The 27,629-nt window shown below is 47.1% G+C and overlaps 1 protein-coding gene across 13 annotated transcripts; it reads right to left on the bottom strand.

Moving 5' to 3' along the window:
• Positions 1–30: 30 nt before the first annotated feature.
• On the bottom strand, positions 31–21,616 carry KEL (Kell metallo-endopeptidase (Kell blood group)). Of its 13 annotated transcripts, XM_040471726.1 has the most exons (19): positions 19,093–19,313; positions 18,657–18,819; positions 18,200–18,376; positions 16,615–16,739; positions 16,249–16,270; positions 16,124–16,172; positions 13,042–13,120; positions 12,754–12,942; positions 12,363–12,511; positions 11,133–11,262; positions 5,106–5,216; positions 3,837–3,935; positions 3,523–3,600; positions 2,984–3,084; positions 2,687–2,797; positions 2,477–2,544; positions 2,095–2,264; positions 1,649–1,744; positions 31–318 (listed from the first exon to the last, which is right to left on the bottom strand). In XM_040471726.1, exons 1-19 carry the CDS (start codon positions 19,225–19,227, stop codon positions 157–159), a joined length of 2,214 nt encoding a protein of 737 aa, XP_040327660.1. In that variant the 5' UTR covers positions 19,228–19,313; the 3' UTR covers positions 31–156. The 13 variants fall into 13 exon arrangements, with proteins under 13 accessions (XP_040327660.1, XP_040327655.1, XP_040327658.1 ...); XM_040471721.1 differs by having other exon boundaries at positions 13,042–13,194; positions 16,124–16,270; positions 19,093–19,316; XM_040471724.1 differs by having other exon boundaries at positions 12,754–12,834; positions 13,042–13,194; positions 16,124–16,270; positions 19,093–19,312.
• Between the last annotated feature and the right edge of the window lie 6,013 nt (positions 21,617–27,629).

The raw sequence follows: 27,629 nt of genomic DNA, 5'->3' as shown, positions 1-27,629 counted from the left end.
ATAGAACATATTAGGAAAGAGTCATTAATGGACAGTCAGAAGCCAAGTGCCAGCTTTTATTTTTGGAAGGGAAAGGGAAAGGAGATAGCGTCTGATTCCATGGATGGGGCAGGGAGGTGTTGTTACATCTAAGTTGGAGTCTCTGTGGTAGCCAGGTTACCAGAGCTGGCAGCGTTTGGAGGGGTTCATGAGGGCACCACGCGGACAGTGGAAGTGTCTGGCAAAGGCTTGCGTGTTGCTGAGGGGCCCATGTACTCGAAGCATGGGAGGGCTGTGAGGATCCTGGGGTTCCCAGGTGCTGGGCTCCCTACACATCACCTGTGGAGAAAGAGAGGTCCACGCAGGGTAAGGAGAAGAGCAGAATAGTAGGGTCCATCAGGGTCAGGAGGACGAGGCAGACCTGGTGCCAGTGTAGTGACTAGGGACAGCAGACAGAGATGAGAGCAGAGATAGGGCCACACATTTGTATGTAATTTATTGTTTTATAAGTTTATTTATTTATTTTGATAGAGAGAGAGAAAGAACGTGACAGGGGCAGAGAGAGAGATGGAGAGAGAGAATCCCAAGCAGGCTCCACACTGTCTAGTGCAGAACCCGATATGGGGCTCGAACTCACAAACTGCAAGATCATGACCTAAGCTGAAGTCTGATGCTTAACCAACTGAGGTACCTAGATGCCCCTGTAGGTCATTTATCTGGTAGGATGTGTGTGAGGGAGGGCATGGGCTGTGTAATCAGATCATTCGTAAGTGACTGAAAGGTGGGGAGGTGGAGTTTATTGTAAAAACTCCGTGAGGGAGTCTTTTTTATTTTTATTTTTTAGAGAGGATGAGGGGGAGAGAGAGAGAGAGAGAGAGAGAGAGAGAGAGAGAGAGAGAGAATCTTTTTTTTTTTAATTTTTTTTCAACGTTTTATTTATTTTTGGGACAGAGAGAGACAGAGCATGAACGGGGGAGGGGCAGAGAGAGAGGGAGACACAGAATCGGAAACAGGCTCCAGGCTCCGAGCCATCAGCCCAGAGCCCGACGCGGGGCTCGAACTCACGGACCGCGAGATCGTGACCTGGCTGAAGTCGGATGCTTAACCGACTGTGCCACCCAGGCGCCCCGAGAGAGAGAGAATCTTAAGCAGGCTCTGTGCTGGGTCTCAATCTCATGACCCTGGGATCATGACCAGAGCTGAAATCAAGAGTCACTCAACTGACTGAACCACCCAAGCGCCCTGAGGGGTCTTTAAGTATACTGAGGAACTGGGGACAGTGTCTGTTGAGGGAGCATGTGGTACTCATGTGAGGACCTGGAGGGGTGAGGTCTCCAACAAGGAATATGGTCTATAGACAGTCTGTCGAAGGTTCGTTTTTTAGGAGAAATGAAAGAAGAAAAAGTTGGGCTCATCTCAGAGAGGGATTTGGCAGTAGAATTTTTTTCTGTTTTTGAAGAGGGTGATGAGTTTGGTAGAAGAATTTATAGAAATATGAAAAGATGGTCCCAAGGAGCATGTATGAAAAGATGACAGCGGGGACATCTGTGGCAGAGGGTTGGGGCTGTTTGGGGGAAGGTGTTTCAGGGAGGCACCCCTCTTCAAACATTGCCAATAAGGTACTTATCTGACATGGAGCGAGCTGCGGAGGGAGGTGGCCGCTGCCTACCTGGGCATAGCTTCGGAAGAAGAGCTGTAGAGGGCTGAGGTCCAGGTTGGGCAGGATAGTCTCTCCGTAGTACCCTAACAGCCTCCTGCTGTACGCCTGGATATGGGGGTGGGATGGCAAGTAACCCTTAGACTCTAGACCCATGGCCACTTAGAAGTCTGATGCCCCACCCACAATGCCGAAAACCAGTTCATGGCCCTTTTGCCCAAGTTCCACAGACACACTGGTCTGAGCCAGGAAAAAAAAATGTACTTGTGAGATCTATAGATAACCTAGAAAAGAGGGATCTGTGGGGTCAGAGGGGGATTCCCAGACTGCCATCTGCTCAGTGAGGGTGTGAAGGGCAGGAGGCTTTACAGCTATGTTTGCACAAGGGATGGTAGAAGGAAAAACCTGTGAAGACAGAATGACTCTCAATAGATCCTGGCCCTTGGGATTGGAGTTACCTGCAGTGCAATGGCCAGCCCCCCGATGTCGGCGGCATTCTCCAGTAGTGTCCAAGAGCCATTGAAGGAGAGTCCGCTGGGTAACGGAATGGATTGGTAGTGGCGTTTCAGGCAAAGCAGCGCCCCCTGTCGGGCATGGGTGTCACAGGCTGGGCAGCCCCCAGGGAGTACTGTTGAAAATGGGGCAAGGGAAAGGAATGGTGAGATATGGAGTAAGGATGAGGACCAGGGGGTACCACAGACTGGGCTAGCCCCCCAAAGCATTGCTAAAGATTCTTAACTGTGCCACCTGGAGCCCTCCCTTTCTCTTCCTTTGGCCTCGTTTAGGGCCTTCACCTGGATTCCCAATGGTCCCACCTCCCAATGGCCCACTGTTACCCACACAGCTGGGAGAAGATGTGCAGCAGCTCATGGGCCATAATGCTGCCAGCAGCGCCAAAGTTCACGGCTCTGGGAAAACAAAGGTTTATCTTACTCCGAGAGTCCTTCAAAGTTTTTGACCCCAGTTCGCCAACCATGAATCCTATACATCATAATGTCTGTCCATCGCCCTTGGGAAATCCCCTGCCCACCCTCATAGAACGGCCCCTACCTGGGGTAGCCAGGGTGGAAGAATGGAGGTTGGAGGAGTCCGGCTGGGAAGACCACCACATGGTCAGATATTGAATAGTAAGCACTGACCCCCCAGGTGGACACCTGCCACCTATGGGAAGAGCACGTATGAACACCAGCTCTGTCACGTATGGCCCTGCCCACCAGACATATAGGAGGCCCCACCCTCCCAACTACTGTCACTGTTCCTTTTCCCTCAGGCCCCCAGCTTTGTTTCCTGCTAATCTTGAATAGGCATTTCTGGGATGCAGTGTCTATGTCTCCCTTGCTCCTATACCTGTGCTGGGGGAAAGACTGCAAGAAGTTCTGGACAATTCTAGCTCGGAGAGATCGGACACAGCTCAGGAAGGACTGCAGGTAGCTGGGTCCAAGCTGTATCTGGGAGGAGGCAGGAGGTGACTCGGATACACAGAGACAAATACGGATGCACACTGATATATGCCGATGGGTACATCTGAACACAGACAGTAAGCCCCAACATAGACATCCGCAGTACAGTAGAAAGCAGCACAATGACACCACATCGACGCAGACAGGCTTCACATGAATCAGCGCACAGATAAACACACTCGGGCAAGTCCCAAGAATGTATGCGTGCATGTGTGCACACACACTTATTGTGACCTGAAAAGGTTCCTTTCTTTTGCTGGCAAGACCCACAGTGTGGATATTCACCCATAAAACCCAGCCAACACCAGGGCAAGGAAGGGGTCAGTTAGGATAGCCCAGGGCAAACAGATTGCCTGCCATTTGGGCGAGTCAGAAGGTGAGGAGAAGCTGAGGACTAATGAGGAGCTGGCAAGGGCAGGGACCCACATCGTTGTATTCCTCCCTGGCCAGTGATGGCTTCAGGGCCCATTCTGGGCCCCCCATCTTCACCTGCAGTTGGGTGACCTGAGGAGAGACACAAAAGGTAGAAGAAACCTAGCTACCCCAAGTCTATCGAAGGGAATTTCTTGTGTTCACTGCCCCAGTCCCACCTTTTATATTGTCACCAGGATGTGTATATGGCATACTGGTGTTTACATTGCCATGTGTTCTTGTGCCTTTGCATTGTCTTTCTGTCACTGTGATCTCTGGGCCCAAAACTCAATTCCACCCTTACTTCTGTGTCTCACTCCTGGACTTACCCTATCCTGGGCCTCTTTCCGGGTCTTCTCATCCATCCAGGGAACCCTCCTGAGGCGAGTGATGAGGGTGTCCTTGATTGCAGTGAATAGTTCCATGGCCTGTGTAGGGGCCCGGATAGAGACACAGGATCAGGGTCAGCCTTGGTCTGGGTTCCTGCCCCCTGGGCCTCTAGGAAGGGCCTTGGCCCCAGGGAGCTACCAGAGAAGGGGGAAGAACTCCAAAGAGAAAGCAGAAAGTAATATTTACTAGGTGACTGGAAATCCAGGGCACAGAGATCTGTGGAGACAGAAAGGAGGTACCAAGAACATAAAGGGAAGGTGGGAGCTGGTCAGTCCTGAGGGTCGATAGGGGAGACAGTTCCTTTCTGTGGGGAGATCTCAGCCTGCCAGGGGAGGGAGATGCTGTCCTTACCCTTGGCCAACAATCCACTCAGAAAACAAAGGAAGAGGACCATCATTCCCTTCTCTGTTCTTGAGAACCCTTGTCCCCACACTCTTTTTATTAAGGCATGCATTTCCTCTCTCCATCTTTCTGGGCTCTTCAGCTTTCCAACAAGCTGAAGTTTTCCCAGCTTCACAACTGACTGTATAGTTACTGCTTTCCCAGCCATCTACCATCTTGTTTGTATCCTTTCTTGATAGAGGAAAATGGATGACAATATTTGAAGCCTGAATTCAAATCCTGACTCTACTTTTTGGTAGTTGTGTGACCTTGGACAAGTTATCTAACCTCTGTGTGCTTCAGTTCTCTCTTCTCTAACGTTAGGATAATACTAGCAATTAAAGTCGTTCATGCCAAGTGCTAACAAAAGTGTTAGCCACATAGTAGGCACGCAAAGACTACTCAGTACTCATTTACTTGCACTTCTTAAGATGATATCATTCCATTCTCATACCATTTCCTGTGTTGGTAAAAAATCATAGATAAACAGGGAGTAGCCATAGAGGCCACGGAGTTCAATTTTCTCATTTTGTGGTTGAAGAAGCATAAGAGCAGGGAAGTTGGGAAACTTACCCAAATTCGTGCATGTTGTATACACTTGTGTCTCATAGCAAAACTAGGCAAACCCTAGGGACACAGCATGGCCTAGCCTCCTTTGGCATCCCTCTCATAGTTCACTCTTTCTCTCTGTGACGGGCTGACACCCCCACCCTCCGCCACCCCCAACCATGCAGACCATCAAGAAGGGCACAGTGAATAGAACTAGGACAGAATGGTTGGGTGGGAAGGGGTAGAGAGACTTGGGCTGGGGAAGAGCCCTCACATACAGCACTTTGGGTTTTCGGACTGAAGACCTCATGAATAAACAAGGCTGCCAGGGTAGGCTCGAAGAAGGTTCCTGTCTCCTCTACGCACTTCATCCATCGAGGGCTGGTGGGCTGCAGAGATAAAACTCGAATGAATGGCTCCTGTCAAGGGTTCTTTCTCATCCATCTCTCCAGGTCAATCTTGTCTAGATCTTGACCCCCAGAGGATACTCTCTTTCCTGGTCTTTCTGGGTTTGTCCCACTTTACTTCATTTTCCCTTTTGGTGATACACGTGGGCTATTGCTGCTTGGTAAAAAGGGGTTTATGTCTTCCAGGATTAGTCTCGTGAGCCTGGATTGGGCAAATCATCCTTATTTATTGACTATTGAATTGAACGCAAGTCCTCTCTGAGGTGGTATTCTGGAGAACAGAAAGGCTCCTGGATAGGAGAGGACTACATACCAAACCTCTTACCATAGAAGGTCTGTTGGCCACTCCATCCCCACCCGCCACATGCACCACACTGGTAGCCCAGCCAAGGCAGCCACGCTTCCATGTTTCTTTATCTAAAATGGAAACTGGAGAAGGTAATTCTTCTCTTCTTTTCTGCCCCTCTCCCTGCCTCTCCAAATGGTTACCGTGGATCATATGATAGGACCTTGTCTTATAAAGAAGAAAACGGTCAGAGTGAAAATGGGTTTTAGACCCCATACTCTTTGGTAGGAGAAGGGGACAAAAGAAAAGACTAAACATGAATTCAGAGAGCTAAGAAACTTTGGATGAAATCAGGGAAAATAGTATGAGATGAGGGACATTATCAACTTCAAAGGCAGAAAGATGGTTAGACAAAAACTCAGTAGAGTCTTGGGCAACTGGGGTGTTTTTAGCACAGGGACAGAAAAAATAAGCAACATAAGAGAGAGATGCTTGGTGGAGGGAGGGGGGGGGATGTTTGTAGTGGGCTTGGATGGCTTTGAGGAGCTGACCATGAAGGGGGCCCAGAGATGACACAAGACAAACAGAGAAACATGCCCAAGGGGCTTAGGGTGAGAGCACCAGCCTGGGGGAGAGCTGAGCTGGGACTTTGAAAACACAGCTAACATGCCAGTTTGGGTTAAGTGGGATGAAGTCACAAGACTCCATTCCTGTAACTTATTTACTCTTCACAGATCTCCTCACAGGGAAGATGGTTAGGCTGCTACCATGCTTTCTGGTGCCAAAATTAGAGAGAGAGTTTGTGGGGCTTCCCACAAGAGAGGAAACAGAAATGGAAGACCAGTATTGTTGTCACAGTATTGTTGTCACTCCTGGGCCTCTGCCTGTTAGGACATTTACCATTTTGGAGGCTGCTCCAGACCTGGTTGCCCACATTTTTTGTTCTTGTCCCCTCATTGTGAGGTCTGTTAAGGACTTCTCCTCTTGTGAGGATAAGGAGTCAGATGCTTTCTATTGTGTATTAGTGGCAGTTCTAAAACACAACTGTGAAAAGCAAAGATGAAGTGAAAGGAAACATGGATCTGATGGCCATGACTGGGTCAAGGGCAGGATCTGCGGGCCACCTTCAGTGTCTGTCCATCTCCCACAGCCCTCCTGACAAAGGGCTTGGATTGGAGACTGCCTTTCACCAGGCTGTTGGTGTGGGAGGTAGGCTCTACCGCTGGAGCAGCAGCAAATGCATCAACCTTCAGCTTGGTAGTGTGATCTGCCTGCCCTTTTCACACCTCCTGGTTCTTGAGCTGTTTCCTGATCCCTTCTGCTAATGCCCACCCATTTCTCCAAAAGCTTTTGCCTCTTCCATGCCTGTGCTCATAGCTTGGGCCATAGCAGACTCTGACCTGGTTCCTGGAGAACACAGATGCCACCTCAGACTACCCATTGCTAACTCCTGTGAAACTCTGAGATTATTTTCATCACTGTTGTGCTGGGTCACATCTCCCATGAGCAGGAAAATGACTTCCAGAATCTCTAAATAAATGTCGGTCTCAGGGATGGAGGTTGACAGGTTAAATATTCATCTACTGGGGGTTATGAGTATCCACGCTGTCTCTCAAGACATGGAATGACACAGCATACCATATGTATTAAAAATATATGAGACAAAGAGAAATATAGGGAACAATCATTGCCATAATATAAAAAAATGAAAGAAATACTTCAGATCCAAGATATTGACACCCAGTAGATTAATTTTAGGGAACAAAAGAAAAGTTGCAGATATAAGCTTAGAACCATAAGTAAGAACACTTTAAGAAATAACAGAAATCAGAAAAAATTCCAGACGTCTGGAGGAAACAAAAATGTTCTTAAGTTGCCATAGAGGGAAAGAGATTTTGGAGATTACAGGCCAGCCAGGAATCCTTAATGCTAATTTCTAAAGGAAATTCTAGAATGAGTCATTGGACTGATCATTTTTGAATATTTGGAAAATAGTATGTAACTACTAAGGGATTTCTGGGGATCACTGAGGACAAATAATGCCAAAATAATAACAATTTTTTTGGTTCAAAGCTTCATCAAACCAGGATAAGCTAAGAGAGCCAGAGTCATGAACTCAGGTAGGGGCCATGTGGTGATGTAACTGAGAAGCAGCCAGCATCAGGCCCATGGGGCATGGAGGGGCCAGGGCAACGGGTACAGCACAGCCGGGCTGAAGAGAGCTGCACCACTCAGCCCCAGTCACTTGTGACCCCTGGAGAAGCCTAGTCTGGTGCTGCTCAAGCTTCCCATGTACCACACACACACACACACACACACACACACACACACACACACACAAATGCTGGAAATGTGACTATCAACACACCATCTCCTAATTTTTGACTTCTGGTGATTAACTAAAAGTTTGTAAAAAGCTTTAAGGCCAAGAAAACACATGTATTGGCCAGATTCATCCTCAAGGAGCTACCAAATACTACCTCTGAACAGAGAATTAAGCATTTACCAAATGTGGGTTATTAACTTAAACCCCTGCACTTCAGCTACTCGAACTGTCACCATGAGAGTACTACCTGTTCTACCTCCCTGGCAGCACCGCTCAGGAGATCAGGTGAAGCAACACATCAAAATCATTCTGTAAATCTTAATGTACTCCCTCACTGTGTTAGCACTGGTTTCATGGAGGCTTTTAGTAAAACCGCAAATTGAGTCCTTGTGAATTAGATGGAGAACTCTGTGTTGGAAGATAGTGTAATTTGTGTGGCTTCATAACTGGCTGAACCATAAAGAAACATTAGTGATTAATGACTCCAAGTCCGCATGAGCTTGCCTGACCCACTCGTACGCACTCCCCACCTAGCACGCCATGTCTCTGGAGTGTTTCTCCATAACACTAATCATGCCCTAATATATTTTATTCACTTAGTTTATTGTCTTTCTTCCTTCATCAGTGCATAAGTGTCTGAGGGCAGGGACCTCTGTCTTTTGTTCATGTGGTGGTCTGAGCTGATAGCTCAGAACCCAACTCAGGGCTCAAACCCACGAACCACAAGATCAAGACCTGGGCCAAAGTCAGACACTCAACTGACTGAGCCACCCAGGCACCCCACCAGAAAACCCTTTAAACTCTCTAGGCAACTGCCTCTGTCCCACCTCCTGCATGGAGATCCACCACTGCCATTCAAAACCTCCCTCATGTGTCCCTCTTGGGAACTCTGAGCATTTGTTGTGTAAGCCAGAGTCTTTGGGGAACGCAGCTACACCCATTCATTCACTCCACGTGCAGCTGCTGTTGTGCTACAAGGACAGGGCTGGGTGGTTGCAACACAGACTGTAATGGGCCACAAAACCAAAAGTATTTACTATCTTGACCTTTGTAGAAAGAATTATCAAACTCATTTTCTGTTTTCCTACCCACTCATTCCTCAATCCTGCATAGTATGTGATTAACAACATGTCCTGATGAGCAGGACTGATCTGTTTTGAAACCTGTTCCTTCACTTATGAGCTGTGTGGTCTGAGGAAAGTCACTTGCCCTTTCTGAGGACCTCGGAGTGTTTCTGGAGAATTAAATAAAATCATCCACGTTAAGTGTTCCATGCAGTGCCTGATACACAGTAACCCTCATATCAGCTGTTATTCTATTTGTTGGTAGAACTTGACTCAATTTTCAAGCCCAAGGACAACTATAAATCCTAATGGGTATAATGAGGATGGACACAATAGATATAACAGATGTATAGAAGTATACAAAAGATGGTGGCTTCAGCAATTTATAAGACTTTCTTGTCCTTTAAATGTGATTTCAATATTGGCCCATTTACGTCCTTCAAGAAGTGCCATCAGACCATGGTTCTGGGATTGACAGGAAGCTATTTGTTGACAGGGATTTTGTAGCAATGTTAACTAAGAGGAGCTGGAGCCCTGTCAGCCTCATCCGTGTCAAGAGAAAGGCTGGGCAGAAGCTTCTTGGGCACTTACCAACCTGAGAAAAGTCCCAAAAAGGAGTGTTTTACTGTTGTTTTGTTTGTTTGTTTGTTTGTTTCTTAGCCAAAGGATTAAGCACACAGACCCTGGAGCCAGACTGCCAGAATTCAAATCCTAGATCTACCAACTTACTAGGTGTAATACCTTGAGCAAGTTCCTTAGCTTTTGTGCCTCAATTTCCCTGTCATAAAACAGGAATAAAATGATGTGCCTGCCTCACAGGATTCTTCTGAGGATTAATTCAGTTCATATCTATCTAAAGGGTTTAGAAAAATGTCTCACTCCTGGAGCGTCTGGATGGCTTAGTCGGTTAAGCATCTGACTCTGGATTTTGTCTCTGGTCATGATCTCATGGGTCGTGAGTTCGAGCCCCAGTGAGTTCAAGCCCCATGTCAGGCTCTTCACTGACAGCAAGGAGCCTGCTTGGAATTCTCACTCTCCCTCTCTCTTTGTCCCTCCCCCCCCCAAATAAATAAACATTAAAAAAAGAACTTTGGGGTGCCTGGGTCGGTTAAGTTTCCCATTCTTGGTTTTGGCTCAGGTCATGATCTCATGGTTCATGAGTTCAAGCCCTGTGTCAGGCTCTGTGCTGGCAGTGCAGAGCTTGCTTGGGTTTCTCTCTCCCTTCCTCCCTCCCTCACTCTCTGCCCCTCCCCTCCTCATGTTCTCTCTTTATCTCTCTCAAAATAAATAAATAAAATTTTAAATCATTAAAAAATTTGATTTAATTTAATTTGAAAAGGAACCTATTAAAAAAAAAGAAAAGTGTCTCACTCCCGATACTTAATAACTACATGCCAGTCCCTGTGCACCCATTTACCCTCTTTGAATTCCAAGGGTATTTCAAGTTGTCAAAGCAGTGAGTTTCTCCAAGACACAGAAATGGTCCACAAATTATGAAGGAAAAAAAAACCGTGCTTTTCAAGACTACACTGAGGTTAGTACTCAGGTTGGAGCATATCTAACGTTCTAGATACCTTCACTTGCATCTGGATGTGTCCGACCTAGGATTTCAAAGTTCTTGGTAAAGGAGTGTCTCCACATCTTATGCAACACAAGAGACTTTGGTTAGTGTGTTTGGCACAGAACTACCACCTCAGATATATCAGGCTCTGCACTGTGAAGCCCATGCTATGACCCCACAGATCCCACTGGATGTCAGAGATGAACTCTTTGGGAAGCACCCTTGAACATCAAACACTGGAAGCACCTAAACAGAGGAGAGGCCACTTGCTGGTCATGTCTTGCATCCCAACAAATCCCAAGCTTTAAGTCCACGTCCTTAAATCACAGAGTTCTGGATAACTAACTAGGCAAATAGTTTAAAGGTCATTGAAAGGAAAAGCAATTGCTGATAATTTTAAAGTTTTATATTTAAACTTTAATATTCAGCAAAAGGCTGTAAAAGTAGCCAGATGTATGCCAAAAGTTCTGGTACCTGGCATCTCAGTTCTCAACATAACCACTGTATGCACAGCCTGTCTGCTTCTATGGAAAATCCAGACATTGAATGGCATCTGCCCCCATGCCCTCTCCATGGGAGAGATACACCAACAATTATCCCTCAAAATGACAGATGCTCCAATAGCCCCCAATCTGGGAAAATTCCTCCCTTCTCTCCTCACCATGGGTGGTCGTTGGGTCAGCTCCCGCAGTTTCTGGATCAGTGATCTGCGTGCCTCCTGGAACTTACTGTCCAGGGCTGGAGAGAGGGTCCCCACCAGCCCCAAGATCATGTGGCTCTGCAGAAAGTCTCTGTGGAGGGAAAAGAGACCCACACATACACTCAGGGCTCTCGAGGTGCCTCAAGAACAGCCTGCCCTTGTGTAGTCACCTGGATATTCCTGAAGGAAGCCCCTTCTCTTCTGTATCTATAGAAAATAGTGGCTTGACCTTTGAACAAGTCAAGAAGAGCTTTTCTTGGTGTGAGTTGGAAAATGGTCATAGAAGGAACTAGATGCAGAAGTGACTTCTCAAATTGCAGGGAGTGAAGCGTCTGGGCTAGATGAAGACTAGACTTAAAAAATGTAACAAAACAGATTCAGCTACTTCCCCAACCAAGAAATCTCAGCTCACCTTAAGATGTATCTTCTAAGCACAGCAAAGCTGGGACCTGAGACCTTCCTCTGCCCTGCTGTCAACTCTCACCAGGTCTGATTTATAGCTTTATATAAACCTGCTCACACCCACAAGAATGGTCCTTCACTTCCTTAAAAAGAATCTCTAGATGCTGCCGCCACTGAGGTACTATGAAGAAGGGCCCTGAGCCCAAGTCCCTGGAAGGAAGCCCCTGTCTTCAGGAAGTGGCCATGTAGTTACTGGGGATGGCAGACAGCCCAACAGAGTCTCACATGCAAGGGTCTCTGGATCCTCTCACGGCTGAGAAATGGCCTCTCCCCCAGCCCTCCCCCAAGAGAACCCCCAGCCTTCACCTCCTCCATCCACTGGCCCCATGGGCCTGCACCTCCTACCCCTACCTCCTAGCTGCTGACAAGATATGCATGCCTGAGCTGTCCCTAGTGACTGGCCTTCCAGCATCTCCTATAGCTTAGAGGCTCTTCAAAGACTGGGTTCTACTCCCAGCAAACCCAGGTGCTGGGCACATGAATGCCTCATTTCATGTGTATTTTCCCTTCCCTGTGCCCCTCAAGCCTCCCATGCTTCCTGTTGCCTCCATTTTCTCTTGGGCCATTCACCCCAACACTTCTCTGCCCTCACATACCCGTGGATCCCTTCCATCTTCCTGGGAAGACCTTACCAGCATGCAGTTTCCACAATCTCCTTTGTCCCTGAGGCCTCCAGGTCCTCGGACTCTTCATCGCCCTCATACTCCCCCAGTCCCACCTGAGGCAAACCTGTATTTCAACAGCTGCTCTTCCACCAGCTGAGACATGTTTTTCAAATACTCCAGGTCATGGACTACGAGGAGCTGGGAGGGTCTCAGGGACATTGGCGTGAATGTCGCTTGCAAGCAGGACAACCAGTCGATGGCAGGGGCCATTTCCTTAGAGGAGGGACACAAGACTGAGGGGGACAGAAAAGGAGGAGAGGAGGCAGGAGAGGGGGGTCCTCTCCCTCAGGGTTTGAGAGGGGGTGGGGAAGGGGATGGTTGGGGAAAGGGATGGGCCTGGGAAAGTTAGGGATGGAAAGGAATTAAGGAATGAGGAGAAAGGATTTCAGGAGATCCAGAAAGTTTAGGAGAGAAACCCTCCTGCCCATCCTCCTCCAGTCCCTGGTTCAAGGCACCTGCAGTTGGTCAATAGTGACCAGCTGAAAGAGCTTCTCCTGTGCCTGCTGCTGCTCCAGGGGCTTCAGAAACTGAAACAGCTGTGAGGTAATGGAGATGGACAGGAAGGCATGTTGTTGCACCTTGTCTGGGTCTCCTCCTAGCAAGGCTCCCAGCCGACTCAGATAAGCCAGGTATTCCCGCACAATCTGGGGGAGGGGCAACATCAGTCACAGCCACCAGAGGCCCCAGCCTTTCTCCGAGCATCAGAGGTCAGGGTCTGACCTTTGTCCATGGAGGCATCTTACCTGAGCATAGATCTTCTGTTCCTGCTCTTGCTTGAGGGGAAGATCAAACTCTGGCTGGTCTATCTGGACACAAGAGATACTGGAGAGAAGTAGGGAGCGTGGAGGGAGGAGAGGACAGGTGTGGGAGGATGGGGAAGGTGCTACAGGAGACAGCTTCAGGACACAGAGAAGGTGTGAGAGAAGACAGCAAAAGAGGGAGGGATTGGGGTCGGGGGCAAGGGGGGAAAGGATACTCTTTATATTATACAGACATGGAAAATGTGAGGACCACTTTTGGGGTGCTTGTCAAGGGAGAAGCCCACTAATCCGTGTCCTGAAGGGGGCCAGCCCCTGTGCTGGGTCCAAGTCCAGGGTTAAGGGAGGGGGAAACCATCTCAGGTGCAAAATTTAAGAGGTACTGAAAACAGTAATGAAGATCAATGTCTTAACCGAAATTTTTCAAATAAAAATCAAAGCTAAAATCCATGCTGACTAAAATAGCAAAACTTTGTTCATCACAGATTTTTTTTCTGAAAATCTAGACTGTATCTTTTATCCATTTTGAAGAAAAATTATAGATTTTTTTTAAGTCTGCAATAAAATTTTGGTCCATTTTATGGGGAAAGGACCTCTTTTCCAAAAAATCCACAATTAGCAAAAATTTGATATTTTTTGATCATCACAGGTTTTTGCATTGGCTTTAAAAAATTTTTTTATTATGAAATTTATTGTCAAATTGGTTTCCATACAACACCCAGTGCTCATCCCAACAGGTGCCCTCCTCAATACCCATCACCCACCCACCCCTCCCTCCCACCCCCCATAAACCCTCAGTTTGTTCTCAGTTTTTAGGAGTCTCTTATGTTTTGGCTCCCTCCCTCTCTAACCTTTTTTTTTTTTAATTTTTAAAAATATTTATTTTGGTTACTGTTTTTGGTAGCCTCTTTGATTTTGTACATAGGTGAGTGGCTCACTTACCTCACCTGCCTGCCCCACCTTAGTCCTGGCATGTCCTTGATTCTGTTCTGATCTTTGCTCCCAAACTATGCCTTTTTCTACTCCAACTTCAATATCCCGCCCGCTCCTCGGACTGTATACTTTCCCCATCTTCAAAAATCTTTCGCTTGGCTCCTTTGTCACATTTTATGTCCACACTTTGAAGAACTAAAAGTCATCCATGACCCTTTCTTGCTCCAACTTTCTTGCCTTCCTCTTAAACGCTGTACAATCTGTCCATTTCCAAAATGTTTTCAATACTCTCTTCTAGAAGGTTCTCAATGGTATTACCATTTATTTTCTGAGATCAGAAATCTCTGGAATCCATGATGATCCTTCCCTGCTGAATCACTCCTCCCTTGTCCTCTGTGGCACAGCCATGCTGGTCTCATACCCCCTCCCTCCCCCCAGGCCCCTTGGTGGGGTACTCCCTCTGAAGTCCATCCTCAGAGTCCATCCAGTCTCCAGTTGATGGTAACTGCCCTCTTCCTACTCACACCACATCAAAACTGTGGAAAACTAATTTTCCAACTTTTCCATTTTCTGCATTTACATTCAACCAGTTGCCTAGTCCTTTAGAAGCACCACGGACCATTACCACTGAGATGAAGCTGCCTAAATCTTCATTCCTGGCCTTTCCTTTCAAGTTCTACCACAATCATCTTAAACTGCTCCAAATTGCTCACCTAGATTCCTCAATCACTCCAGGTTGACCTACAAAATCGCTCCTTCTGCTTACACTCAATGCATAGCCATATTTTTTCCCCCAAAGTCAGAAGCAATCACCTCCATCTGACTTCTTAGGCCAGGAATAATCAGGCCCAACCTCATGTCTTCAGCCTTACTCTTCTCTTATCTCCCACTGCACCTCACCCCTACCCCAAAGCCTCTGTTCAATAAACCAGCCTTCTCATTGACCCCACAGAAGAGTCATACCATCCCAGCCTTAGCTCAGGACTTTCCCGAAGTCCTTTTCATGCCCTTAACTTCACCTTCACCTGCGTGATTCACCATGTTTCAAGGCTCAGCTCACGTTCTCCCCTCTCTGAGCCATTCCTTAACTATTTCAGATCTTAGGTACTCCCTAAATACCACATCAGAAGCTCCTGAACATACCCTTTAGAGCTGAATTTTAGAGTGTCTCATACTGATTAACACCTTTTCTTGTATATTCATCCCCATATAATTTTGTGGAATTTTTGAGGGCAGGGGCCAAATAGATGGCATTGCATTATCTACAACAATACCGATGCCTTCAACATTTTTATTTATTTACTTGCTCAACAAACATCTTCCATGGGCCTCTAGATGCCTGGCCCTGTGCTAGGTCCTGAGGAACAGAGGTGAGTAAGGTATGGTCCTGTTCTTAAGGGGCTCACAGTCTTTAACACGGTCTTCAGTGATGAGAGCTTGGGAAGCTGGGAGGACAGAGGGGTCTACCTAACACATATCTAGGGTGTCAGTGAAGAATTCCTGGAAGAGATAATAATCAAACCCCAAATTTGAAAGACATGTAAGAGTTTTCCAGGCTGAGTGTGGGAATAGCGTTGGGGAGTAGTGTTGCAAGCAAAGAGAAACGTGGATGAAAAGCACTGAGGAAAATTCTTGAAGCTAGAAGTGACAGAGCATGGCTTGAGGTTTAAGGGGGACAAGGGATGTGGCAGGAGATAAAACTGGAGACTGGGGGGTTAAGAGCTAGATCCTGATGACCTGGACCTGGCGAAGCCACTGGAGGCATTTAGACAGAGACAATAGCATAATTAGCTCTTGGTTTAGAAAGGTCCCTCCAGCAAAACTCAAGAGTAGATAAGAGGAGGACAATACTGGAGATGAGGGGGCTAATTAAAAGGCTGTTGGGGGGGGTGATCCAGATAAGCAGTCAGGAAGATAGGAACTAGTTCAATCTTCACAGGACTGGCTCTCCTGCTCCCTTCTCTGATCTCACCTAGTATCCCTGACTGTCACATTGATAATTTTCCCTCAAGATAAATATCTTATCTATGTTGCCCATTTGTCCTATCTGTCCAGCCCGCAACGTTCCTCTAGGAGATGCTAGGCTAGAAGTCGAGGCAGGCCCGGTCCTGCTGTGTGCTGGTGCGCCCCTCACCTGAATGACTGGCGTGTGTGGAAGGGTAGGATGAGGTCGCAGGTAGGCTCTGAAGAATGGGAAATAACCATACTGACTCATCAGAAGGCTCAGGGTTCGGTTAAAGTCTAAGGAAGTCCAATTACCGGAGATTCGCCAGCCTCCAAGCTGGGAAGCAGAGAGACAGGGCTCAGCAGTGGGGGATGGCCTGGGAGACCTGTCCCGCCCACCCCTCCCCTTCCTGAGCCAGCTGCTACTTCCTGACTGCCACTCTGGGTGCTTGGAGCCCTCCAGGGCTGGCTCCATCTCTATCCTTCTTTCTCTGCCCTCTCCCAGGGTCCTCATGCTTCCAGAGGGTACTGCCATTTCTATCTCCCTCCTGGAACTTGGAGATGCCTAGGAAAGAGACACCCCCCTCCCTTTCTAAAAAAAAAGGGGGGGGAAGGGCAGCCCTGAGCATGCATGGGTCCCACGTGTTATGTATCTAGAAACCTTACTGCCCTGGGTCTCACCTCCTCAATGACTTGTCTGAGGGGGGCAGCCCCTTCGGCTTCGATGGCACCTGTGTCCACACAGGAGCTGTAGAACTGGAAAGCTTTGTCCTCCCCAGTGCCCAGGTGCCGGGAACCTGGCTTTTCTAGAAAGGAAGCATAGGAGAATTAGAGGAGAAAAGCCAAGCAGGGAAGGTGGGACAGAAGGGGAAGACTCCCAGGAAAATGGAAAGAAGGGGGGAAATACGGGGTTAAGGACAGGTCAGAAGGTGGGAGGGCTGGGTCAGCTCGATGGGAGAGTGAGGGCAGGGAGGAAGACAGAGGGGAACAAAGGAGACACGAAAGAGAAATGGGGAGGACAAGACACAGGAGAAAAGGAAGAGATGGGAACACCTAGCAACACCTATGGGTCCAAATGGAAGGCAGGACGGAGATGAGTAAAGAAATTAGAAACATTTGGCAAACCAGAGAACTTTGGGGGACCGGAGACAGGAAAACTCATCCAGACAGGTTTAGCAAGAAGAAACAAGGTCCAGACCCTGGCTGGTGACCCAGGAAACACACACACACACACACACACACACACACACACACGGCAGTAACCCTCATGCCTGTGCATTGCAATCACCTACCCTGTGGCACCTCCCACCCACTCAGTCACCATACCTTTCACTCTGTAGTGAGCAACAGTTTTTATCCTAAACATACATTTTCTTTTCATATCTTGGCCTTAACTGGAAGCATGGCCCCTCCAGAGAATGCTTGCCTGCAGTTCTTTTGTCCATCAAAAAGAGGGCAGAGGGACACATTCACTCCTCCCAAATTCCAGTGAATCCCATCACATGTCCTGGGCTCCCTTACACTGGAAATGTGTGCCTATCATACCTGTTCTTGTTCCCTTTCCTCACACCCTCACACCATCCTCCAACTTCCTGGGGCCCACTTCCAACCTCCCAGATGGCCTCGGTTGCTCCCTCAGAGATGAACTCAATTCTTCAGTCTTCTCCACAGTCACTGCCTACAGGCGACTTCTGCGCCCCCAGGGCTTTAGGTTGGCCCTCTCCTCTTCTGGCAAGCCCTCTGTGGCTGGATCCATTCCCTGGCACACAGCCAGATGCCTCCCCTTCTCGCTGCATGGCCACGTCCTCCCAGCCAGCCCCAGCACCCCACTTCTTCCCCTAGAGCTTGCACACCAGCGTCTGAGGGAGGCAGTGGGGAAGTGACTGCAGGGAAAGGCTAACAGTGACCCCAGCGATAGCAGGCACGCGGGGCTGGGGGCAACCGACACACCTGGACTTTAGTGCAGCAGGTGCTGAGTGCCATTGGCATGGGAGGTCCCAGGCTCAGGAGAGAAATGGAAGATTTAGGCGCAGCAACAGAGAAGGGGCAGATCGGTGAAATGTGGGGAGCTTGAAGAGAGGACAGTAGTCATGGGCAAGTGGCAAAGGAAAGATGAAGACAGGAACAGAGAGGAGAAGGGAGGAGGTACTGAGACGGAGCAGCAAACCAGCAGCTGTGCCACAAACCACACAGGTTTGGGACAGCAAGATAGTTCTAGGCTCAGAGCCACCCACTTGCAGAGACGCTTCCACCCAGTGAGCCTCACCCAGTATTTTCCGAAGTCTCCTCTTGTTCTCCTCTGCAAGAGCCTGAAAAGAGCTCTTGGTGCCTTGGGCGTCTCCACAGGCAAAGCTGAAGAAGTCGGTGCAGGGGGCCACACTGGTGTTCCCAGAGGCCAGGTAACGAGCCTGAAGATCATGACACTCGGGCGTCCTGCAGGGCCCTGCCAGGTGGTGGGGGCGGGGGGAGCTCAGAGCTGGGAGAGGGAGAGAGAAAGGGCCAGGGGTCCCCCGAGGTGCTGGGCAAAGGACAGCCTGGTGGGGAAAAGGGAAGGGCCCCCCAGGAGAAGGACAGGGCCTGACTGAGCCCAGCGGGGCCAGATTGGGAGGGAGAGGGCGAGAGGGTGAGGCAGGAGGGGAGGTGAACGAGTCAGTGGGCACAAAGCCACAGAGGCCCTGATGAGGAGGGCTGGCTCGGTTGGGGGATTCCAGGATCGTGCTCACTAGGGCCACAGCTCCGGAAGATGTAGACCAAAAGCACAGAAGAACCAAGGAGCAGACTGAAAAGCAGGCCAGCCGCTAGCACCCGCCGGACCATGAACCCCGCCGTTATGTGGCGTTCCTGTGGCCACTCTACTTGAGATACTGGAGATCGCTGTGCAGGGAACTAGGAAGTGGAAAGCCACAAGAGAGAGGGGGTTGGCAGAGAGGGGTGGGGGAGAGAGGGAGAGAGGGGAAAGAAAGAGAAAGTTAGTGCCAGGGCCCCCTCATAGAGAGATGATTCTCCTCATTCTCCCTAAACCCAACCCGTTTTGGACCCCTGGGAGATGCACAAACATGCTAAGGACCAGGCAGACTGTGAGGGGTGAGAGTCTGTGGGATGTTAGAGCTGGAAGGGAGGTCACACGTCTGCCCCGCAAAGGTCAGGGACCGCACTTACCTCCTGCCTTAAGAAAGGCCCCCTTCCCCATGCCCGGCTCATTCCCCCCGGCCGGGTTCTTCCCCACTCTGGTCTCCACCCTCTTGAACTGAGGAGGAGAGAAGGGAGAGAAGCTGGGTCAGGAAGGGGGTGCATTAAAGAGAGTTATATCAGGTCTATCAGGTGGTTTTGACGCTTCCCTTCACGCGCCCGCTATCATCCCAGGGCAGTGTTCCTAGACCGGCTTCAGAACGGCCCCTCCCCTGGATGCACCCCGACTTTTCTCCCCCTCCTGACACCTCCCTTTCCTTTCCCGTTTCTGCTCTCCAAGCCTCACATTTCCTCCTCTCCCATGGGGCAGGGCACTCACACACAGTGGCCATCCACCCCCACCCTAGGCACCTGACCCCAGAGGGGAACAGTTTTCTCTAGGGGACTTGCCGTCTGTCAGTCCTCTCTGGCTCCCAGAATCCTTCCTGGTTCTGCTCTAGGTGCTGAATCTGAGAAGTGGGGTTCAGGAAATGGCCTCCCTCCTACCGCCCCCCCCCAGTTCCTCTGTACTGGAGAAGGGGAACTTCTGCCACTTGACCCTCCTGTCCCCATATACCCATGCTATTGGCCTCTGGGTGGAGTCTGTTTATCAGTCCAGAGACACCCAGACCTCTCCTCCTCCTTTATCGCAGACTCTCAGGGGAGGCAAAGGGAGGGAGTCTTCACTTCTCAAGTAATTTTGCCCTTGGGTGGCTCTTCTTGTCCTGCTTTGTGCCTTTGCTCATGGAGTTTCTTTATTTATGGAATATTCTTTCTTCCCTTCTTTCTTCTCTGATTGAAATCTTCCGGATCCTTTGATTCTCAGGTAAATGCCGCCTTCCCCCAGGAACTCTCACAGCTCGGAGTCCATTCCCCCTGCTCCTGGGAATGCTCGATGGCTCTCAGGGTGTCATAACCCTGCTGTTTGCAGGCAGAGCAGAGCAGTGCAAAGAAAATCCAACAAACCAGGAGACCCAGATGAGCTAATTATTAGCCCTGTGATAATAAATAAGCCATTTAAACTCTCAGGCAGGTAAGAAAGTTTCATCATCTAGAAAATGAGTCTAATGTTTGCCTTGCCCCTGCCCTGGGGTCTGATACCTTCTACAAAAGAAGGAGGCATTACCATGCCTTTTATTCAGCACTCTCTTCCATAGGAGGTTCTTCTTCACCTCCCTAGTGATGGCAAATCTTTAGTGGCCGGGACAGTGTCCCTTTTTCTTTCATGTCCACTTGAGATGCTTTGTAAATATTTGTAGGAATGACTTGCGTTCCAAGCCAGAAATTCTCCTTCCCACACCACACTGAGGTCTCACCTGGGGTCCCAGTGAGCACGTTTCTGAGAGAAGGCATTTCACGTCTGTCCCTTGTCTTCCTGTCCCAGGTAAAATAGGACAGTCACACTCAAGACCTCTCAGCAGTGTTTCCTGACACTGTGCTATGGTGGCTTTGTTGGGATGGAGACAAGGACGGGTCCATGGTTGGTGAAGAAGAACAAAGGTCACATGCCTATGGAGGCCATACTATGGGGTATCATGAAAGTCATGAAGAAAAGTCAGGGCTCTTCAAAAGGAGGAACTGAAGTCTTCTGAGGAGGAGTTTCACATGATGAACCTAGTAGCTGTGAAAAGCTGGTGTGGTACTGGATCTGGATTGCTTAGATGAAAAACAAGAGACACAGTGGTACTTTGGTGGTGCAGGGGTGATGAGGGAAGGCTTGGTCCAATGTAAATACTTGGAAGGAAAAATCTTATGGGAGGAAATAAAGTCATGGAAACTGATAGAGTCAGGGAGGAGACAGCGAGTGTAAGTAACAGTCACAGATGAGCTGCGTAGTTTATTTCTGGATGACAAGGAGCACGGTGATGGCGGCGGCAGAAAGTGGGACCTTGGTTAAGGGTGGCTGTAGGAATCACCTTGACACCAAAATGATGATTCGGGATTTTAGAGGTTTTCGGTCTGTTTGCATACAAATCAACTGTGCCTTGTCTGTTACCTCCCCTTCCCCCAGATACTCAGCCTTGAACTTCTAGCTCCCTTCCCACTCCTTTTGTACCAGTGGAGCCCTCTGGGATGATGTTTCTCTAGGAAAATGGTAATGGGGGCAATTCAGGTTAGATAAGAGCTGGTTAAGGCACAGGTGTGCTGTGTTACATCAGTGACTGCGAACATCCACTGAGGCCTGGACTTAGTGTCTCTCTGTCCTGGAGAAGCTGAGTCAGTCATGGACCTGCGGCAACACGGGTGCTGTCCGCCCTGCCCGCCCTGCAGCCTCTGTTCTGGGAGCTGCCTCAGAAGCACAACCCCTTTATCTCCCTCGTCCCACTGTGCAGGGAGTCATTACCACCGCCACCACCGCCGGCCCGGAGCCCCACACACCAGTGCAGCCATCATCATTAGCCGTAAGCACCGAGAGAGCCCCAGCTAGCAACCACAGGCTCGCACGGCAGCCAGACACTGCCTCCTGGTCTCTTTCACTGTTCCATCCGGTCTACTTGAATTCCAGGATCTTTTGTTTGATACCAGAATAATATTAACTAGTAATAACAGTAGCAATAGTATCTTAATCTTTACTGAGCACTTCCTATGTGCCGGGACTCCAATAAAAATGCTTTGCTTATGTACATATTTTCCATTCAGTCTTCAATTCTATGAGGGCGATGAGAACTGTTCTCCCCATTCTACAGATGAGAAGACAGATGCATGAAGTGCAGTACACTTGCCCCAAGTTATAAAGTCAGCGATCATCAGAGCTGAGAACTGAAGGAAAGCCTTCTGAGACCCTCAGTCATTAAGTTTCTCAGACTACTGAGACCCTCAGTCATTAAGTTTCTATTTTTCGAAGTCTCTTCCTTGGCAGAATCTTTTGTCTAAACTCTTTCAACTACCCTTTACTATGATCTTGTTATGACTGCCTTGGGGGCTGTTACTCCCCAGACTCTCAAACATCCATTTCATGTTTTGAAGATCATGTCTTTATTGTTGTCCATAACCAGCCAACATGGACAGTGCTTAAAGCATCAAAATTAAGGACGGGACATTTATCTACACTCTCAAGGATGTAGGTCAGTGACAGTTTACCTCTCAGATCACTTGATTTCAGTGATAACAACGAAGAAGCTTCTTCCTAAGGAGCAATAAATCCCATCCTGGATGACCCAGAGTAAGCTTCTATGTCATAGACCATGCTGAGGAGACTGACCAGAGGAAGAAAAACCAGATCACTGGTCAATTGGGGGCATTCTAATTGCTTTTTCAAAGGAAGCCATATTGAAAGTTGCAGATTACCTCTGGGAAGAAAAACTTATGTTTTTGAAACACTTTAAGTGACAAGTCTAGATGGAATGCTTTTAATATTTCAATTTCCATATATACTTTTTCTTTTATAGATACAAGACTAGAATACATAAGGCCTGTTTAATTAAATTAGCAAATTAATGGGGGCACCTAGGTGGCTCAGTCGGTTAAGCCTCCAACTTTGGCTCAGGTCATGATCTCGCAGTTCGGGACTTGGAGTCCCACATCAGGCTCTGTGCTGACAGTGCAGAGCCTGCTTGGGATTCTCTCTCTCTCCCTTTCTCCTTCTCTCTGCTCCTCCCTCATCTATAAGTGTATGCCTGCATGTGTGCTCTCTCTCTCGAAAGAAAAATAAAAACTTTTTTTTAAATTAGCAAATTAATAAAAAATATGGATTGGTGGTGAACATGGCAAAAACTTGAAAGTAATGCCCCGAAGACTGAAGTTTGAAATGTGTACATGTCAACAATGTCTCAAAAGGAAGATCCTTGTCCTTAATTTTTTAGTATTCTTTCATGCCACCTTCTCTTCTCTCTATATGTGTAGTAAATCATCACCTTAAACTTACACAATGCTGTATGTCAATTATATCCCAAGAGCATCCTTACCAAGAATGGTCATCCTTACCATGGTGGGTAAACACCATCAAATGTGCCACATGCCCAAATAGAACAAAAAGGTAGAGGAAGGACAAATTTTCTGCTTTTGCTTGATCTGGGATATCTGGGATATCCTGCCCTTGGACACTGCTGTTCCTGCTTCACAGGTCTTTGGACCAAAAGCACAGTCTGTAAAAGGAAGAAATAACAAGTTGGACTTCATCAAAATTAATAGTTTTTGCTGTGCAGGGCATCTGGGTGGCTCAGTCAGTTGGGCATCCGACTTCGGCTCAGGTCATGATCTCAGGGTTTGTGAATTCGAGCCCCACTTTGGGCTCTGTGCTGACAGCTCAGAACCTGGAGCATGCTTCAGATTCTGGGTCTCCTTCGCTCTCTGCCCCTCCCCCATTTGCTCTCTGTCTCTGTCTCTTTCTCTCTCTCAAAAATAAACATTAAAAGAATTTTTGTAAATGTTTGCTGTTCGAAAAATCATGTTAAGAGGATGAAAAGACAGACTAAGACTGGGAAAAAATACTTGCAAACTACATATCCAACAAAAGACTAGTATCTGGAACATACATTTTTAAAAACCTCTCAAAACTCCACATTTAAAAGACAAACAATCCACTTAGAATGTGGGCAGCAGACATTAAGAGGTATTTCTCCAAAATGGATATAAAGACAGCAAATAAGCACCTTGAAAGATGTTCAACATCATTAGCCATTAGAGAAACGCAAATTAAAATTTTAATGAGATACCACTAGTATGTATCAGAATGGGTAAAATAAATATTGGCAACCAAGTGCTAGGGCATACACAGAGAAACCAGATCACTCATCCAGTGCTCATGGGGATGTAAAATGGTACAGCCATTCTGGAAAACAAGTTGAAAGTTTCTTAAAAACTAAATAAGCTGCTACTATTTTACACATTAACTATACTCCGAGCGTGAGTCCCAAAGAAAAGTCATGTTCACATAAAACCTGTACACAAATGTCTGTAGCAGATTTATTCATAGTAAACTTGAAACAACTCAGATGTCCTTCAGTGGGTAGACAGTTAAACAAACCATGGTAACCCATACCCTGGAATACTACTCAGCAATAAAAAGGAACAAAGTAACAATACCTGGATGAATCAAACCCTGAGTGAAAAAAGTCAATCCCTCAAAATTACATACTTACCGATTCTATTTATATAACAAAGTTTACATGCCAAAATTATAGTAATGGAGAACAAATTAGTGGTTGCCAGTGGTCAGGAAAAGGTAGAGATGGGATAGAAGTAGGCATGGGTATAAAAAGGGAACACGAAGTATCCTTGGTGGTGAAGGAAATATTCTTGATTCTATCAATGCCATATCAATATTCTATCAATGTCTGGTTGTGAAATTGTACTACAGTTTTGCAAGATTTTACCATTGGGGGAAACTGAGTAAAGGGTACATGGGTCTCTCATGTCATTCCTTACAACTGCCTGTGAATCTTCAAGTATCTCAAAAAAAATTTTTTTAAATGATAGTTAAGTTGCAAGATAGGTTCTATAATTGTCCCATAGAATTAATTGGACAATGTATCAGTCTGATTCTTTTTTTATTGTTAAACATTTTTTTTTAATTTTTTTAACGTTTATTTATTTTTGGGAAAGAGAGAGACAGAGCATGAACGGGGGAGGGGCAGAGAGAGAGGGAGACACAGAATCGGAAGCAGGCTCCAGGCTCTGAGCCATCAGCCCAGAGCCCAACGCGGGGCTCGAACTCACAGGCCGCGAGATTGTGACCTGAGCTGAAGTCGGACGCTCAACCGACTGAGCCACCCAGGCGCCCCTTATTGTTAAACATTTAAAAAAATTTTTTTACATTTATTTATTTTTGAGAAACAGAGTGAGACAAAGCATGAGCGGGTGAGGGGCAGAGAGAGAAGGAGACGCAGAATCTGAAGCAGGTTCCAGGCTCTGAGCAAGATGATGCGAGGCTCGAACCCACAAACTGTGAGATCATGACTGAGCTGAAGTCGGACGCTCAACCAACTGAGCCACCCAGGCGCCCCTCAATCTGATTCTTTATTGCAAGTAACAGAATCTATTCTGGATAATTTAGTCAGTAAGAGAATCTATTCAATGATATTCGGAATTTCACAAATTCCAGTCGGTTGGGCAGAGAGACAGAATCGAAGGCTATGCAGCAAAAAACAAAACAAAACAAAACAAAAACCCAAAACCCAGAATCACACCATGCTCTGTCCATATACCTCTCCTGCAGGCCGCTGCTGCCCAGGCCCTGTGGTTCCCATCAGTGAACAGACAGCAAAATCTCTGGCACCACATTTGCCCCAGGATGACCCACATCATGTACTCTTTCTCCTATTTTTCACTTTGCAAATGATGTCCAGTACAGGTGTCTCTGGTTGCTAAAACCTAGATCATTGCCTCTGCCTGACTACAAGAGAGTCTGAGAGAGCACGGCCTGGCTTCTATCCTGGAGAAGTGGGATTTATAAAATGGGAAGTTCCCCAGTTCTAGAAAGTTTTCCAAAAGACACTTGTCAGTCACAAACATGACAAATGTCCACCATAAGTATAATAACATGTTTTACAATCAAGAGATGATTTACTTTTTGAAAATTTAAAGAAATATTTCAAATTCGGATGAATACGGTAGATAAAGGAAGTATGCCTCTTTGATAACTTACCCATTTCCCCCTTCAGTTCTTGTGAGTTTCTATTTTTTAGTCCAATTATGATATATTGTATTTTATTAAAAAGTCATACATTTGGGGCACCTGGATGGCTCAGTTGGTTAAGCATCTGGCTCTTGGTTTTGGCTCAGGTCATGATCTCACGGTTCTTGAGTTTGAACCCCGCATCGGGCTCTGCGCTGATAGCGCGGAGCCTGCTCAAGACTCTGTCTCCCTCTCTCTCTGCCCCTCCCCTGCTTGCTCTCTATCTCTCTTTCTCAAAATAAATAAACATTAAAAATTTTTTTTGAAAAATTCATACATTTCACTTGTCTTTTTGATTTTACTGTGCCTAACATTTTAAAATTAGTTTTAACATTTTCTCCATTGTTATATATTCTTTCTGTTTCTAATCTTATTTTATTTTGTATTGCATTCTCTTTTTTTATTACAAAATACATGTTCTTTATAGCAAATTTGAAAATCAACCCCGCCCCCGGGCGCCGGCGAGGTGGGAACCAACACAAAAAAGAAAACAAAAATCATTTGAAATCCAGGATCTGGTAATAACTCCAATGGATCTCTCCAACAGTCATTCCATTCATATGCCACTGGAAATGCAGTTTAGGTGGGTTGACTCCACCACCATACTTGGGGATGGGTCCCATTTGACCTAAAGCAATCAGAGTCATTTCACACACACACACCCACTGCCTCACCAATGCAAATAGCTCAGTTATAATTAATCAGTGCCTGGCATCCTACCGGCCACAGTGATTGGTTCAAGCGTGGGCACATGACCTATGTCAGTCCGATTTAAAAACATCCAAGGCTCCTACCTGTTAGGAGAAGAGAATCTCCCACCCCCACCCCAATTCAGGTAAGACTAGCATAAAGGAGGAAGCTCTAGCCCCAGAGCTGCTGGGAACCTGTGCGGAAGTAGAGCTTCTATTCAAGAGTTGGAGTTAACAATAGAGAGGGAGAAACCATATCCTCATCCCATCATTTGGTTCCTAAAATCAGATTCTCCTAAGTCTAGTCCCCGGCTTTTTTCTCTTCTTAATTGAACAAGATGAGATTGCCAGATTTAGGAAAATGTGTATTTTGCCTCTATCCCAGCTCTAGATCTATTTGTGTGGTTGTCTTGGTAAGGGGCCTCCAGGACAATTCTCTTTCGGGGCCTGGAGTTTCCCAAGCAAACCCTATTTCGAATTGAAATTTTCTTACTGTGCCTTCCAGATTGTCTTGTACATTTTCTAAAGCCTGTGGTCCATAAATATAGAGCTGGAGGATGCCACTTGATTTTAGTATAGCAGTTCGAGTTTTGATGCCAATGCTGTGTATGAAACGTAAGGATGTTATGGGAATTGTACTATCTATGTTTAAAAGACTGGTGGGTCATTTGAGCCTGAAATGCCTAATCACTCTTGAGAAGGGTCAGAACCACACTTTGTGGTTCTCCAAAAAAAAGGTGTTGTAGACGCTGGCTGACTGTGAATGTCTGCAACTATAAGACACACACACCTGTCTGAGCTACTACTCCTGAGCTTACTGAAACCCACGTGCAAGTGCTGTTCCTCCACTGACTGAACCTGGGAGCAACACATTTCCTTGAGGGCTCACAGACTGTCAAGAGACCCTCCCGCCCCCAACTTTTCTCACAGCACTTCCATACTCACTGTACTTGGAGTAGTGAGAAGCAATAATATAACTCTTTAATCCTTTCTTTGATTTAAGATTCTTCTGAGAGGTGGATGAAAGCTAGTGTGCTTTGTTTATATCTTGAGACTCACTTAAAAAATAAAGAATCCATTCTGGTTCCACCCCAGAATCCCCATTCTCCTATTTATTGATGCCAGGTAGTACTTTCAGGCCTTGTCTACATTTCTAGCAGGCATGAATCAATACAGCTAGTCTCTACTGAGGTCATAGCTTCTCCATTTTGTGTGAAAACTCT

This window comes from Herpailurus yagouaroundi, unplaced genomic scaffold, assembly GCF_014898765.1.
Source record: "Herpailurus yagouaroundi ecotype Mexico unplaced genomic scaffold, PumYag 100, whole genome shotgun sequence".
Taxonomy (NCBI): Eukaryota; Metazoa; Chordata; class Mammalia; order Carnivora; family Felidae; genus Herpailurus; species Herpailurus yagouaroundi.
Note: the sequence above shows the minus strand (reverse complement) of the source record. Positions and strands in the feature narration are given on the sequence as shown.

What these genes read in the sequence shown, in the direction of transcription:
- KEL (XM_040471721.1), bottom strand. Translation starts at nt 19,227, where the DNA reads ATGCACCCCCTTCCTGACCCAGCTTCTCTCCCTTCTCTCCTCCTCAGT. An exon ending in GAGACTTCGGAAAATACTGG is followed by an intron (nt 16,740 to 18,199) that starts GTGAGGCTCACT and finishes CTTCCTTTCTAG; the next exon opens with AAAAGCCAGGTTCCCGGCAC. An exon ending in TCTTCCGAAGCTATGCCCAG is followed by an intron (nt 319 to 1,648) that starts GTAGGCAGCGGC and finishes CTTTCTCCACAG; the next exon opens with GTGATGTGTAGGGAGCCCAG.